The sequence below is a fragment of the Agelaius phoeniceus genome, chromosome 1, assembly GCF_051311805.1.
Source record: "Agelaius phoeniceus isolate bAgePho1 chromosome 1, bAgePho1.hap1, whole genome shotgun sequence".
NCBI lineage: Eukaryota > Metazoa > Chordata > Aves > Passeriformes > Icteridae > Agelaius > Agelaius phoeniceus.
In genome coordinates this window covers 39,903,944-39,918,373 of record NC_135265.1, presented here as the reverse complement: position 1 = coordinate 39,918,373, position 14,430 = coordinate 39,903,944, and the positions used below count along the sequence as shown (strand labels likewise).

At 43.8% G+C, this 14,430-nt stretch overlaps 1 protein-coding gene across 8 annotated transcripts in view; it reads right to left on the bottom strand.

Moving 5' to 3' along the window:
* RARB (retinoic acid receptor beta) overlaps positions 1 to 14,430 on the bottom strand; it is a 320,712-nt gene that overhangs the window by 7,165 nt on the left and 299,117 nt on the right. For all 8 annotated transcript variants that reach the window (XM_077176831.1, XM_077176829.1, XM_077176826.1 and 5 more), the window contains 2 exons: positions 13,421 to 13,581; positions 6,383 to 6,559 (listed from right to left, as the gene is read on the bottom strand). In XM_077176831.1, the coding sequence (XP_077032946.1) occupies positions 6,383 to 6,559; positions 13,421 to 13,581 (338 nt within the window). The remainder of the gene's footprint in view (positions 1 to 6,382; positions 6,560 to 13,420; positions 13,582 to 14,430) is intronic.

Genomic DNA, 14,430 nt, shown 5'->3' with positions numbered 1-14,430 from the left:
GCTGACAGCGCCGCTCGTTCCTGAGCACGCCCAGGCACTGTTGGCTTTGGCAAGGTCCCTTGTATGCCGACAGCCACCCAGTGCTGACCCCGGATGGATGAAAGAGCCTTCGAGGGGAGAACGGGATTCACACCTCTAACCGGGCACGGAGGAATGCAAAACACATGAATAAAACACCGAGGATGCTCTACATTTTGTAAGCAAATGCCTCCGGGGTAAGGGCAGCATGGAGAGCGCTGTCACAGCGGCAGAGGTGGCAGCAGGGCCAGCGAGGGAGCGTGTGCGCGAACGCTTCCGCCTCCCAGAGCACAGCCAGGACGTGTGGCACCCTCTGTGGTGGCACAGGATCATTTGTACAGCTGCAATTCACGAACACGGCCGTAAGCACCTAATAGAAGAGGCGTCCATCATGTTGACATATTTCTGTTATATATATATCAGTGCTTAATGTTTAAAATAATCAGAGGTGGGAGAGGGCTTGTGCCAAAACTAAACTGAACTGAAAGCCTGCCGAAGTCAGGCTGATTAGCTGAGCTAAGACTACAGCTGTGTTTTTTCAGGGCTTGACTGTATTTATTTCCCATCCTACTTGGTTTTAAAGATACAACAAAAAAGATTTACATGAATTTAAGAGAGCACTGGGAGAATTTAATTACTCCTATAGCTTCTGAGGCTCTGAGTCAGAGGCCCCAGCACATGGCAGCTGACCAGTCTGGGCTTGGTTTCTCCCACTTTCATCTTTGCCTGGCAACACTGCTCCAAATAAACAGGGAGGAGAATGAGGAGAACACAGAGGGTCTGTAGGACACCTAAAGGGAAGCTTTCATTTCTCTTCTTCAGTTCCTTGGTAAGATACTTAATAGGGTGTATTTGTGCAGGGAGATCTTCAACTATTTTCTGTCTCAGCAATAATCTTATCTCACATTCTGGGTATAACTTGAAGCAGTGAAACTTTGTGTGGTTGGACAGGAATGTCTGACATTGTTGCCTTATCCCTGAATTAGAATAAGTTCTTGAAATTACTTAAATCAATGACCAAGAGTCACAAATACAAGCACACAGCACATTAATTCCTCAGTGACCACAAATTTCCCATTATATATGCCATTTTAAAAGGCTGCTGGCTGCTAGGTTTTATGTAGTAGCCAATGTATCATTCAGGATCATTAGAAAAAGTTAACATTATGAAGCACAGCACCCTGTAAGTAAGAGGCAGCATCTTTACCACATTCAGAACTGCCAGTAACCACTGGCCATCCTCTCCCTGAAGTTCACATTGGGCTGCTCTTTTAAATCATTAAAAGATTGTACAGAAAGCAGAAGAAACACAGAGAATACCTGGTGTTCCAGAAAACAAAGATTCCAACGCTACATATTTACTGTGACACCCAAGAGCTGCTTGGTTCACTTCTCTAATGGCATGCAAGAGGAACTGGAGTGCAGCTCTTCCCACCTGAGGCCTGCACAGACAGTAGCTGCCTTCCAGTAAGGGTGCATGGCTGAAGAAGATCAGGTATCCAACCTTGGGAGGAACAAGGCTCTGTACTTCTTACCTGGTACTGCTTTTCCCTTAGCTCAGCCAGGCAGAAAGGCAGCCCCTTTGACTCCAGTGCTATTTCAATTGGTAGCAAGCAGAGTTCTTCCCTCCACAGCCTCAGGACTCCCTTCCCAACAAATGAGCAGAGCAGGATTGGGAGCTTGATTGGGCAATGCCGTGGTGTATTCCCCAGGCTGCCTGCAGCTTCCCCAGCAGGGCTGGCAGATAGGGATCCCCCAGATCCTCCCTCAGAGGGCAGGTCTGGACACCAGCTGCCACAGAGATCCCTGCCCAGAGGGACTGGGGTGCCCTGGAGCCATCTTCCCAACAGCCCAGAGGCTGAACACACACCTGCCACCACACACCAGGCTCTGGCTCCCTCGCAGCAAAGCTCCGTCCTTGTTCCCCAGAGCCACAAGCCCCACTGTGTTTGGGGGTGCAGGACAGGAGTGCTCAGCAAAGAGACCCCCAGGGCTAAAACAGAGGAAGAACTTCCAGGCTGAATCCTCACTGGGAACAAATCTGGGTGAGGTTACTCAGCCTCAATCCAGCCCCTGTGGCATGCACAGAAAGGGACCTGCAGGGGCCCTGCAAAATTTATAATTAAAACATAAAGTCGGGTAGGATTGAGCTACTTCAGGCTTAGGCACAAGTAGGACAGGTTTTTGTTGAGGGCAGCCTTCAGGCCTTTGGATCCCAAGTGCTGCCCCAGCCATCAGCTGGGGTAGCCTGCAGCAGCTCCACTGGGCACTGGCACAGCTGAAGATCAACTATGTGTTTTCAGCAGTGCACTTAACTTGACTGCAGCAATCAGCTCTCAGGTTTCCTCTGCATTCCTTTGACATTATCCCACAACACGCTGTTATTAAACTCCAAGACAGATCATTTGAAATGGTGTTTTACTTTTTTTTTTCTTTTTTCTTTTTTTTTAATTTCTGTCCTTCATCAGGATCTGTGAAACGCCATGGATATTGCTGATTGTTGCTAAACTGTTCTTGGGCAAATTTCCAGTGTCAAAGTAAAGCTGATTTCAAGCTCATATTCACTGAAGAACATATGGGAAACATCAGCACTTCAAAATAAGAAATCACGATATCTTTCTCCATTTTAAACTGAACTCCCAATGTCCTCAATGTTGTTTAGATTTTGCAACCAAGCCAAGTATTTTAGTTGTCACTCTGCTCTTAAATGCCACTTGCAGCCATAAATACAGTTTTCCCTCATTATTAAAGGGCCCTTTGTTTTAAGGAATATTTATATATTAAAGCATTAGGGATTCTTATGAGCCTGTTAAAAAGCGCAAAACAAAAACCCCACCAGAGGCACAAAACCAAAGTCAGCCAGAAAGTTGCATTTATGACATTGCTGCTACCACAGAACTGTTACTCATTTTAAACAGATTAGGTAGGGAAAGCTGGGCCTATTTTTTAAGAAATCCTGCTGTTAGACACTAGCTGCCTCAGCTGGCTGGGGCAGTTCCTTGAGAATAGAAACCTGGGCAGCTGACTCTGAAGCAATGATGCCTCGTGGCGCTGCCAAACCCCGTCAGCACAGCTTGTTCTGCACACACCAATTCCTGCCTGGCATTAACGCACAGGGCTTGCAACAGAAAACAAAAATTACATCATTAAGGATTAGCATTCAAGGGCTTCTAAGGCTTTTATCCATTAGATTTAAGATAGTCTGGACTCTGGACTCTTTCCATATTTGTCTTGCCAGCAAGGCTGGGGATGCTTGGCTGCTGGTGGGCCAGCGTACCAGCAGACAGAAGCACTCACTTTTACAAGGGTTATTGACTGAATTTTAGTAATATTTATCCCTAAAACTTTTGGCACCAGACAAGATATAAATTCCATGATCCTCATTTGGTGCCTCGAGCTGCCTCAGGAAGCTTGATGTTTTTTCCCTTCCAGAGTTAGTGTTTGTTTGTACATAAAACAATTCTTTGGCCCATATCCGTCAGAGTTTACTGAGCTCCTGGCACCATTTCCCTTGTCAGCCTGTTTAAGAGGGGCTTAAGTATCCACAGCCACAGGAACCAGTTGAGCAGAGACCTTGGCAGGGTCTAATAATGCGTAAGACTCTCCACAGCTGGTGCTGAATGGCAGGCGGGCAGTGAAGGGGTCCTGCTGGCAGGGAAGCCTGGCCACCCAACCTGGGAGCCCCAGGCTGCTCCTCCCATGTGCTGTGGCTCTGGGAACACATCCAGGGCATGGCAGAGCAGCAGGATCATGAGGGCACACTGCTGAGGCTCATGGCCCTGCTCAGCAGAGCTCACACAGCAGCCACTGGGTGCTCGGTGCAGCAGGAGGGGCAGCACCGCTCACTCTACATCTCAAGGCACAACAAAACAAAACACTCATAACTAGGACAACTGGCTTGTTGTGAGGGGCATTATGTGCTATTACAACTGCTCCAGTACTGATGTTCAGCTTAAATAAAGATAGAGAGCAGCACTGCAATTCCGATTATGTGCAGGTGATGCCGCTTTAATGGATACAGCATTTCACAGGCGGCGCGCACACTACGCATTACTGTGCCATGGTAATTATCCCATTTTCTTTTTAAGCAGCACATAAAATAGTCACATAAAGTTTGTGCAAATGTCACACAGGAAAGTTAGGACTATTAGCCATGCTGTATCTGTTCCCGGCTTTGGAAAAGCCTCAGCTCCTCCCAGCTGCAGGCTCCTGTGGTGCTCACTACGCCCTGCTCGCTTGGATGTGTCACCTTCTCTGGCTTTGTGAAAAATAAAAAGCAGAATGAGCAGGTGATCTGGAATGACAGGCCTCAATGAAGTTTATAACTAGAGCTTGAAGGTTGCCAACGGCCACAAAGTAAAAGTGGTAAATCGTATTAAAGAATCAACTTTTCTATCCATTAATTAGTTGAAATAAAGTCACTATTTACCACCTGCTTCATTCTCTTTTTCTGATCTGGTAACTAGGCTTTTATTTAAACACTTTGATCAAAGTGCCTTTATTGAGGCACTTCAGATAAAACCCCTACCAAAAAGGGTCCCCTCAATTTTTTAGCCAGTGTTGGCAATGGCAGCACTGAGTGGAGCTGCTGCAGGGACGCTGTGCAACAGAGGCTGTGCACATTCCCAGGGCAAGCTGCCACTGCCCACCCCAACAAAGAGCATCGGGGCTCACAGAATTACAGAATTAGGGTATTTCTTATCCAGCAGCTCTGGAGCTGGGGCATGGCACAAGCAAACAAGATGACAGCTTGAGGGCTGAAGTTTTAGGGGTAGAAGGTTTGGATGAGCAGGTTCTTGCTATATTCTGATTCCTCCCCATCCTTTTTGTATAGTTTCTGTATTAACTATTTGTTATGGGTTACAGCAGCACAGCACAAAGCAGTTCCCATCCCCTGCTGCTGGCAGAACACACTTGAGGCAATGCTGCAGTTTTTTGATCACCATCTGCCTCTGGTGTGAGGGGAAGGTAACAGAATCTGCTCGGGACAGAGCTGGTGATGACAGGCGTGCAATCGGTAACGAATGGCCCTGCCCCACCGAGGGACACTCCCAGCAACAATGAGATGGCTGACTCTGAATGAGTGCCTGGATTAAGGGAACAACAAGAGGTGACTCTCAAGCATGGCAGGGCAACCTCAACCTTCCCTTTTTCTATAGGCCAAAGAATGATACCCCTTCCCCTCTCCTACCCCTCTTCCTCCTTCATCAATGTCCTCTTGATGCGATTCTTCCAAACAGCTTTTGACAAAACAAGAGGAAAAGGTCACAGCAGTTAACGTCCCCCTCAACATGATCCTGTTTGAAGCAATGCACTTTTAGAAATTCCAAGATTAATTACTTCAACTTCAGCTTCCCTAGTTTAAACTCCCATGTCATGACAAAAAATATATCTACAGTAGCCATCCTACAAGATGCTTCTAGACTGGCCAAGCTTGGCTCAATGAGGACCTGAAGGTTTGTGCTCAGAATGAAACATTTAAAATATGTTTACATTGAACCTACTGTTTTACTGCAAGTTATTGCTACAACCAATAATATGAAACATATTTGCCACTAAAAGCCTGAAGACCTCTAAGGTCTCGATAAAGAAATGCTGAGATCCCAGAGGGCCCCTCTGAAGGTCAGCATGACAGAAACAAGCAGAGACAAAGGGAGGGAAGACAGCTTTGCCTTGACATAGTGGCAGTGCAAGGTCTGGAGACAGACTCCCAGCCCACCTGCACAGTTCCCTCCTGCAGGTTGCACGTTTGCCTGTTTAAAATTAAATTACATTTAGCTAAAACCTGTAGTGAGTCCATTACATTGGCCACTTCCACAGATACCTGCAGCACTGGAGAAAGCAGGGGGATATGAGTGCCAGAGGCTTGTATCTGACAGGCTCCAGGCACACCAGCTTCCCCTATAAAAACCTTAAAAACACTAATTCTGAAGACTTGTGTCCTATTCCTTAAATTCTCTCATGACCCCACAGGTACAGCACATTCCTAAACCATTTTACAGTGGATGTTCCTCTAGGTATCCTTTATACATAAGATCATGCAGAGGGAGGAGGAAGGATGAAGGAGGAATGAAGGAGAAACAGGTCTCTCGTCAGTGTTACCAGTAAAGAAAATTTTCCACAGTTACACATGCCACAAGACCAAAATGTGTAAGGACTTATTTTGAGAAGTATGCTCATCCCCCAAAACACACCTCTGTAGGTGTGCTGGAGTCATCTTCTGACTGCACCAGACTATCCAGTAAGTTCAATTGTACAACAGTAAGGTCAGGGCCATATTTCACCCCCCTCTTCCTGTCAGTTGCAGTAAAAAGAAGAATAGAAAACACATTAGTAGGAGAACAATGATGTTAAAAATACATACCAGTATATCCAGGCAGGCTGCTTTCAGTAGAGTTATTTGGTCTGCAATGGTCAAACTTGTAAAGCCCGGCAATCGCTTTGCAAACTCCACTATTTTAATAATGCACTTCGTTGCAAGTTCACTGAATTTGTCCCAAAGCCCAAGGTCCAGTCGAACCCGATGATCTGCGCTGGAGTTCTGGTAAGACAGAGAGACAGAAGGCACCATAAATCAACAACGTTCCTTTCAGCAATCGGTTTTCAAGGGAAGGAAACAACAACCACGTTTTCCTTCCAGAAGTACTTTCTATTAACATTCCAGACATTTTCTGCAGCTTGCTGTCGGGATGATGCTGGTTTTAAACTTGGATTAATCGCCTGAAAATTCCTTGGATACTTCTCTGTTACTTATGATTGCAGAGGCCATCTGTACAAGGAATACAAATGAACTTAAACATTTCCAAATGCCACCCTCATTATTCTTCCTTGCCATTATATAATAAGTGCATTGAGAAAGACAATTTACAGTTGTACCCCAGAAAATATAAATGAACAGTGGAACAAGAATATTGGGTCCTCCTCTGGAAAAAGCAGCACAATATTTGGAACGTAGTTTCACATACTTAAGGTCTTACAAAATTGGTTCTGCTTAATTTCTCTGCTCTGTGGCTATGCCACAGCTTTCTGAAGCTACAGTCTCCCATGACTTACAGAGCATTTATTTACATAATGCTAAGGAAAATCCCATGTGCCTTGATGAATGCTACGTGCTCATTTGATGGTGCATCCAACATACATCCCCACTGCTGGAAGTGTAACAAGGACATTTTGGTGGCATCTTTCAGGGAATGTTTATATTCACCTACCTCAAAGTCTCCATAATTTTCTAGAGTGCATAGGAAACTTGTGTTAAGTTTGGGATCAAACTCACATTTTTATACATTTGGAACAGCCACTTAACCCTTGAAAAAGCTGAGTGTGTCAGCCAAGAACAGTCTCACTCAAAATCTGCTGTGACCCATTTGATGCCAGCCCACCAACACTGGGTGTCATGAGAAGAGCTGGTGAGTCCACTCCAATCCACCCAGGACTCCAGCAGAGTGACAAGAAACAGGTAATGACAGAGCTCTGAAATACCCAAATCTCCTTCTGCCCTCACATGCAGTGTATTGTCAGCATTTGACCCAATGCTATTTAGGATGCAGCCAGGGTGATGGTGTCCCCCAACCCTCTGTTTCATAAGCCACCTAGTTCAGTGTGCATTGCAGCTGCCTTCAGCATCTGGGTGATCTCCTCTTCACTGCAGGAGGAATTTTACCTATAAAAATATGCTCAGGCAGTAGCTTCCTCCCCAGCTGCAGAGGAAGCCCATGTGATCAGCTGCCTCAAGTCTCAGCTGGTTGAAGTTAAAATGTTAAATTAACTTTAAAATTAAAGTTAAATGAGCAGTCTCAACCTAAAAGTCTAACAGACATGGCAGATTAAATAGCCATCAAAAAGCATTCAAATTACACAGATCACACTTTCTTGGAGGAAACATTTCCAGTGAGCCTGCCACCACCACTGCTGATGGTGAGGACATCCACCTCTTAGAAAGCCACTGAAGCCATTATCTTGTCAGCTTTGTTTGGTTCACAGGAAGGACACAGGGCTGGAAGAGGTTGGTGGAGCAATGTGGAGTGAGCTCAGCTTGGCTGTGATGCTCTGGACCCCATCCCAGCACTGCCTTCACAAGACACCACCACTACCATCAGTCATGAAGGAGAAAGTCCTGACGGGTTCCCAAGGCGCCACCAGCCTGACATTCACCCTCACTTGGAACAGTGTGGAGATTTGAGCCAGGAATATTTACATTAGGCCCTAATTGGAAAAAATAAATGCTGACTGTGCTGAGCAGTCTGAAGGAGTATGCGTGCTCTTTCCTACTACCCCTCTCTTTAGGGGATAATTAATTCATTTCATCATTTCTATTTGAATTTTTATTCTGGGAACTTCCTCTATTTTCTTTTGGTTTTTTTAAATGACAAAAGAAAATGTCTCTATAATGCTAAACCTAAAGTATTGCCTTCAAAATGGTCCAAAACTAATGAGTTAACAGTGATTGTAATGCCCTTTGAAACATTTCTTTCGGCTACTGGAGTATGCATCCCTCAGATTTATTTTATTTCATCTTCAAGGACCTTGGTGAAATACAGTACATTGGAGGAAAAATAAGATCAAGATGTGCAGTCATTCAGGCTGTAATTAAATTTAATAGGCAGTTTATCCAGTTCATAGAAAGATGGCATAGCAGAGAGCTACACAAAGCAGAGCCTAAAGCAGGAAATCATTTTACAATAGGGTATCCATCTGGAAAAAAAGACATTGCATGAAACCAGCAAGTGTGAACGAAATCTTCATCAGTATCATATGAGGTTACTTTATCATGCTGCAGTGCCAGCAACGGGAAGTTTGACGTGTCTTCTATTAGGAGAAATGCACGGCCGTCGCAACTAATGTAAATCTAACTCTCTATTATGCAAACTGAAGAGAAGGGGCAGTTAATAAAATACAAAATAACCAGGTGTTTTATTATGTCAGGTGCCAGATCCCTCAGCATTGGAGCTGATGTGGTTTACACATTACCTTTGAGATGCTACAAATGGAAAGAGTTTTAACATTCTATCTGTTAATGAATGTCAACACAAGTGTCACAGGAAGAAGAGCTGAATTTTGAGCAGCATTTCTCAGTATTGAAAAACCAAAACTGACTCAATATCAATGTATAGGTTGAGCAATAAAACACAGGGTTAAAAAGAATGCACAACAGAAACAAAAACTCTGATTAAATTTGCCTGGAGATCTCCTCTATCCATGCTGTGAAAAAGATGCAGACGCTATGACTTTTCCTGAATATTTTACTGAAGCGGGTTTTTGGGTGTCTTTTCCAGGAGCAGTCTCACATGTTTTTCAGGCCTATGCACCAGTGCACATATGGTGGAACAATACTGTAATACACCCTAGTGGCATCTTTATCAGTGGAAAAGCCCAACCTTGCTATGAAATCCAATTAAACAGCCATTTTTGCCACATAAATTGATCCCATTTTTTCCATCATTTTTGTTTTTTCATTGCAGGCTGCTCTGTATCCACATTAACAATATGGGATGAGGTACTCGTAGAAACATACACAGCAGCAGAATCCCTACTGTCTTTAAAATCCACTTTACAAAGGAAACAAGGCTCACAGGGGCACTCTGCCCTAATCAGGAACACTCGTGATGCCTCTTTAGTAAAAGCAGCAATGCACTCCAACTCCAGTGAGTTCACTGAGGACCATGGCACATGTACCCTGCTCAGTCCCAGTATCAGGAGATACACACATTTTTATATATGTATATATTCCTCCTCAATGGCACTGAACAATAGCTGTGTGACTTCTATGACCAGCACTTACAAAGAACGAAATGCTGTCAAGATGTGTGTGGAACCTCTTCACTTCCAGCTAGCCAAGATCAACCCAGGAGAATCTGCAGCAAGGGTCTGCAGAGCCAAAATTGTTTTCTGTTTTATCCTCCCTTTATCACAAGGCTGGATGTAACACAGCTGTAGACTTACAAATAATACCACTCTCAAGGGACAAGCAGTATAGTTACACTCAATTATACTATAAACTATGACATCTCCAGAGAAATTACTCAGGCACTCTCTCTTACCTGGATGACAGTAATAAAACAGATCTGTTTATGATGGACTTTTGGAATCCATTACTTTTAAACAGCTTGCTGATTCTCATCATTGGTAGAACTGTACTTGTCACTGCCCACCAAATGCAACTGTTAAGTCAAATGACCCAGGGAATTTAATACAAGGGCTATTCTCCCATTATTTTAAGTAGACTTCTACTAATTATGCAAAGTATGGGGCCACTTTTTCTTTTTAAAGAGCAGATGGATATAAAAAAATAATTGAAAATGCTTCTCCAAAACCATTTTTAGCAGCTAAAAACACACAATGGTGGCGGAAAAAAATCACCATGTAACCCTTCATTCTGGGAAATGCAGGCTGCAGTGCTCAAGAGTGAGAGGAGCCAGATACACAAGCCAAATGCTTGAACAGGTTTTTATTTTTACTATATCTCTGTAAGGTCTTTTTTATTTTACACTCCTATAATTTTTTGCACTTTTTAGCAAAAAATGAAATCTTTTAAAACAGTCTGAATGATTGTGTAACCAAAGGCACTCGGGGGCTGCCCTTGCAGAACAGTTTCTTCCATCTAACATCCCTGTCAGTACAAGGCTCACAAAATGCAAGGCTCACAAAATTCAATGGAATCCACATTGGTTAGAAACACTCACTTCTCACCTCTCACTTAGAGAATTAAATTAAAAACTCTAAGGTTATAAAAGCAATCTGTGTGCTCTGTAGTGTGAGCACACCATACCTCACGACTGACAGCATGCAGAACCAGGCATAAAAGCAGGACTGGGGGCAATCTTCCACATGTACTAGATTGTTACTATCAAAAAAAGCAGTGTGGCATAGGCTTTTAGCCTATAGGCTCCCCTTGGACTCAGCACTTAGAAAAAGGGCTCTGTGCTCCTTTGTTTTTTGATTTCTGGTCTCTGCTTCAAGTGTCTCAGGTTGTTGTCGGAGCCCTGCTGTTTGATCAGCAGCTGCTGGTGGTGTCCAGGCACCAGAGCTGTGCTCTTGTGACCAGCACACACAGCTTCCACATCCCAGATCCCCTCTGGATCCTCAGTGATGCAGAAAGGATTATCCCCTCCCCCTGGGCTGGTGGGAGGCTGGAGGGGAAGGTGACCCTTATTCCAGCCCCAGCACTACTCTGTCCCTCCCACGTGAGCTCTTAACACTGAAGTCCTACATAAAATGCCAAAGTGGCTGCCAGACCTTACCTAGATGTGAGATTTAAACACTCTGCACTTCACATGCAGACTATGAGAATGCAGCAAGAAGACAGTATTTAGCACCACTGCTATTATTCTGATACAGTGTTTGAAGGAAGCTGCATCGCTCTCAAAGATTCAAGGTAAGCCAAAAATAACTCTTTCAGCATAATTCTGTTATTGCAACTTGTACCATGACAAAGCAGGAGAGGGTGAGCCCTGTGCAGCAGTTCCCTGCTTTGGACTTCCAACAGAGCAAAGCTAAAAACAAGAAATCCCCTGCCCCAGGCCGTCCCATCAGGCTTGAGATATGAATGGCCAATACCCAGCCTCAGAAGGAGAGCAGTCATATCATGGCTACTCGTGTTCCATAGACAGCCCAGATTCATCTGCTCATTACTGAGATCCAGGTGCTCTCAACAAGGGCTCTGAAATTCCAACAGGGGCATAAACTCCCCACGGGGTTCCGACAGAACCTAAGGACGAAGGCATCAGCAGTGGGTGTGCTATGCAACAAGGCCCTCTCCAATTTCATCCACTTGTATCATTTCAAGAGCTAAAAGATTAATGATGCTTCAGCAGCCAGTACCTAATGCAAGTGTAGAGGTGCCAAGGTTTATCTTTCAACCCTCGAGGATCTTTGGCAATTACCAGGATGCAGTACAGTGCCATCCCACCAGTTGCAGTTCTGCTAACTCTGCTAACTCCCAGCTAAGGTGGAAATACATTCTAATGTGTTCCTGCTGGGAAGGACCAAAGAAACATGGGGAGGACAGGCTCCTTCCCCAGTACTAACCAGTTTACATGGGGCTCAGATTTAAATGTGAAGAGTGCTTGTGAAAATACTTTCAACAAGATGAAAAAATTTTTTTATAAAATCACACCATATGCTTGCTTTTCTTGCACTTAAATTCCAAGTCTTACACTCAGACCTCAGTTTTGAGCCTTGCACTCCGTTTTGTAAATAGATTATTATGCCATTTAAAAGCACCCTGATTGCTAAAACTGTGAATATTGATGGCACACAGGGATTTGCCTACATCACTCAGAAATTTAATGTTTGTTTCAATAGCAGAAAATTTACCCAAACCAGAGGGCAATCCAGTGAGAGCAGTATTCCACCAGGCCTCTGAGGATTGGTCCCAGATCTTCAGCTGGGGCTGGAGGGCAAGAACCATGGAGGCAGCTGTCTCCTTGCCCCAGCCATGTCACTCCCAAACTCCTGCTCTCAGCAATGAGAGCGCATGCTTGACTACCTCAGGATGTTTTGCACATCCCTCTGAAACAGTCAATGCTGCTGCAACCAACAGCAAGCCAAGACCCAGTAGTCATTTATTTACTGATAAGGTTCTAAACATTATCTAACAGTTATTTTTCATCCTCTCTTTTATTATTTGATTTGCAAACTTGACATTGAATTTTCTTTAATCAATTAATATCACTGACTTTCCCTGTATTTAGCAACATATATATGTATAGAAGAAAAATTATTTCCCTGACTCATCTCTGGAGAGATTCCCATAGTACTGAGCTTCTTGATGGGGGGGCTGATTTTTCATTTCTAAAAGCAGCAAAACTTTTTGCTGTTATGGGATCTTTTGGTAGACTGGGAAAGGATGTATAATTTTTGGGGCTGTCATGTGCAGAGCCAGGAGTTGAACTCAGTGATCCTTGTGGGTCCCTTCCAACTCAGGATATTCTATGATTCTAGGAATAAACTACAAATGAGCATTTTGGAAACTGTTTTACTTAAACATTTCATATTTTCCTTGACCTTGGTAGCTTTGGGACTATCACCAGTAATCCAGCAGCATTTAAGAACTCCCTACACCTGCAAAGTTGTAATCTACTGATGCACGAGCAGAGATCACATCTTTGGGAGCCAAGAAATTTCTAATGAATGATGGAATGTCACTGACTCATGGTCTCAGAGCTGGGGGTTTGGCTGGATTAATCCTCCAGGAGTCTCTTGTGATACCGCTAAGTAGCGCTCACATCTAAGTGCAATTTCTCTCCCCAGCAGGCAGCCTTTGCACACACACCTCTGGTTTTTTCCTGGCTTAGGAGGTGCAAAGAGTGAATCTACTTCTTCACCTATTTAAAATGTCCAGAGCCTCCAAAACCCACATCATCCAGGCATATCCAGAACGCTTTGTGCCTCAAATCATACTCACTGTAGTGTATTTTCCCAGCTGGCAGAGCGAAGGGAAGGTTTCCTGGTGAGCTTTTCGGATCTTCTCAGTGAGATCATCTAACTCTGCTGTCATTTCATAGTTTTCTGTGGACTCCTGCTTTGAAGGTTCCTTCTTCTTTTTGTTCCTGTCATTTCTGACAGCTGTAAGAAAAGCAGAGATACAGATCACATGGGGTTATTCAGACCAACCTATGTTGCTTTTGCTGTTCTATTTCAAATCACTGTAAAATACTGCTATTTTAAACACACATTATTTTAGGTGAACATAAAAATGTTATATGCACAGAGGACATTAATTCCAGCCTACTCATTTAAAAATAATTTAAGAACTAAATGTAGTGAGCAGTGATTAAACCAAACTTCCACAGGGGTTTGCTGTGGGTGTGCCATCACAATCCCACATTATCAGCCTTCCAGGAAAGTCTACTGCAACTTCATATGCACAGTGTCTTAGTAACTTTGTGAGGTGGGATTTTTCCACTGTAGAACTACAGTTGTGCACAGTGGATGGCGAAGTCCTCTGCAGTGAAGCAGTCACTATTTTATTGGATGTGAACAACACTAAAGAAAGACAGCAAATGTCTTTCTTCTTAAGTACCTCAGCATGGAAGATAACAAAGCCCCACACTAATACAAACTCCACTAAACAGAAGTTATTTAAAAGGAAAGTTAAATGTGAAAACAGTAAACAAAAGAAGATGAAACACGTTAAACTCAAGTTCTGAAGATCAAAGGAGAAGCACAAACACTTGAAAGAGAAAAAAATGGCAGTGAAGCTATCTAAAGTTGCTTGCCATCTGCTTCTGCACTCAGATCAGCCTTCTACCTTCCCCCGGCCGTGGGGGATTACTGGAAATATGCATTGTGCTCACTCGTGCTGTAATTGATTTCCCACATATTTGTGTTTTGTAATAAAATATGACAGCTGCTCCATCACCATGCTGCTCTTTGTTCTTTAATGAAAATAGCTTAATTTTACAAAACGTGCCT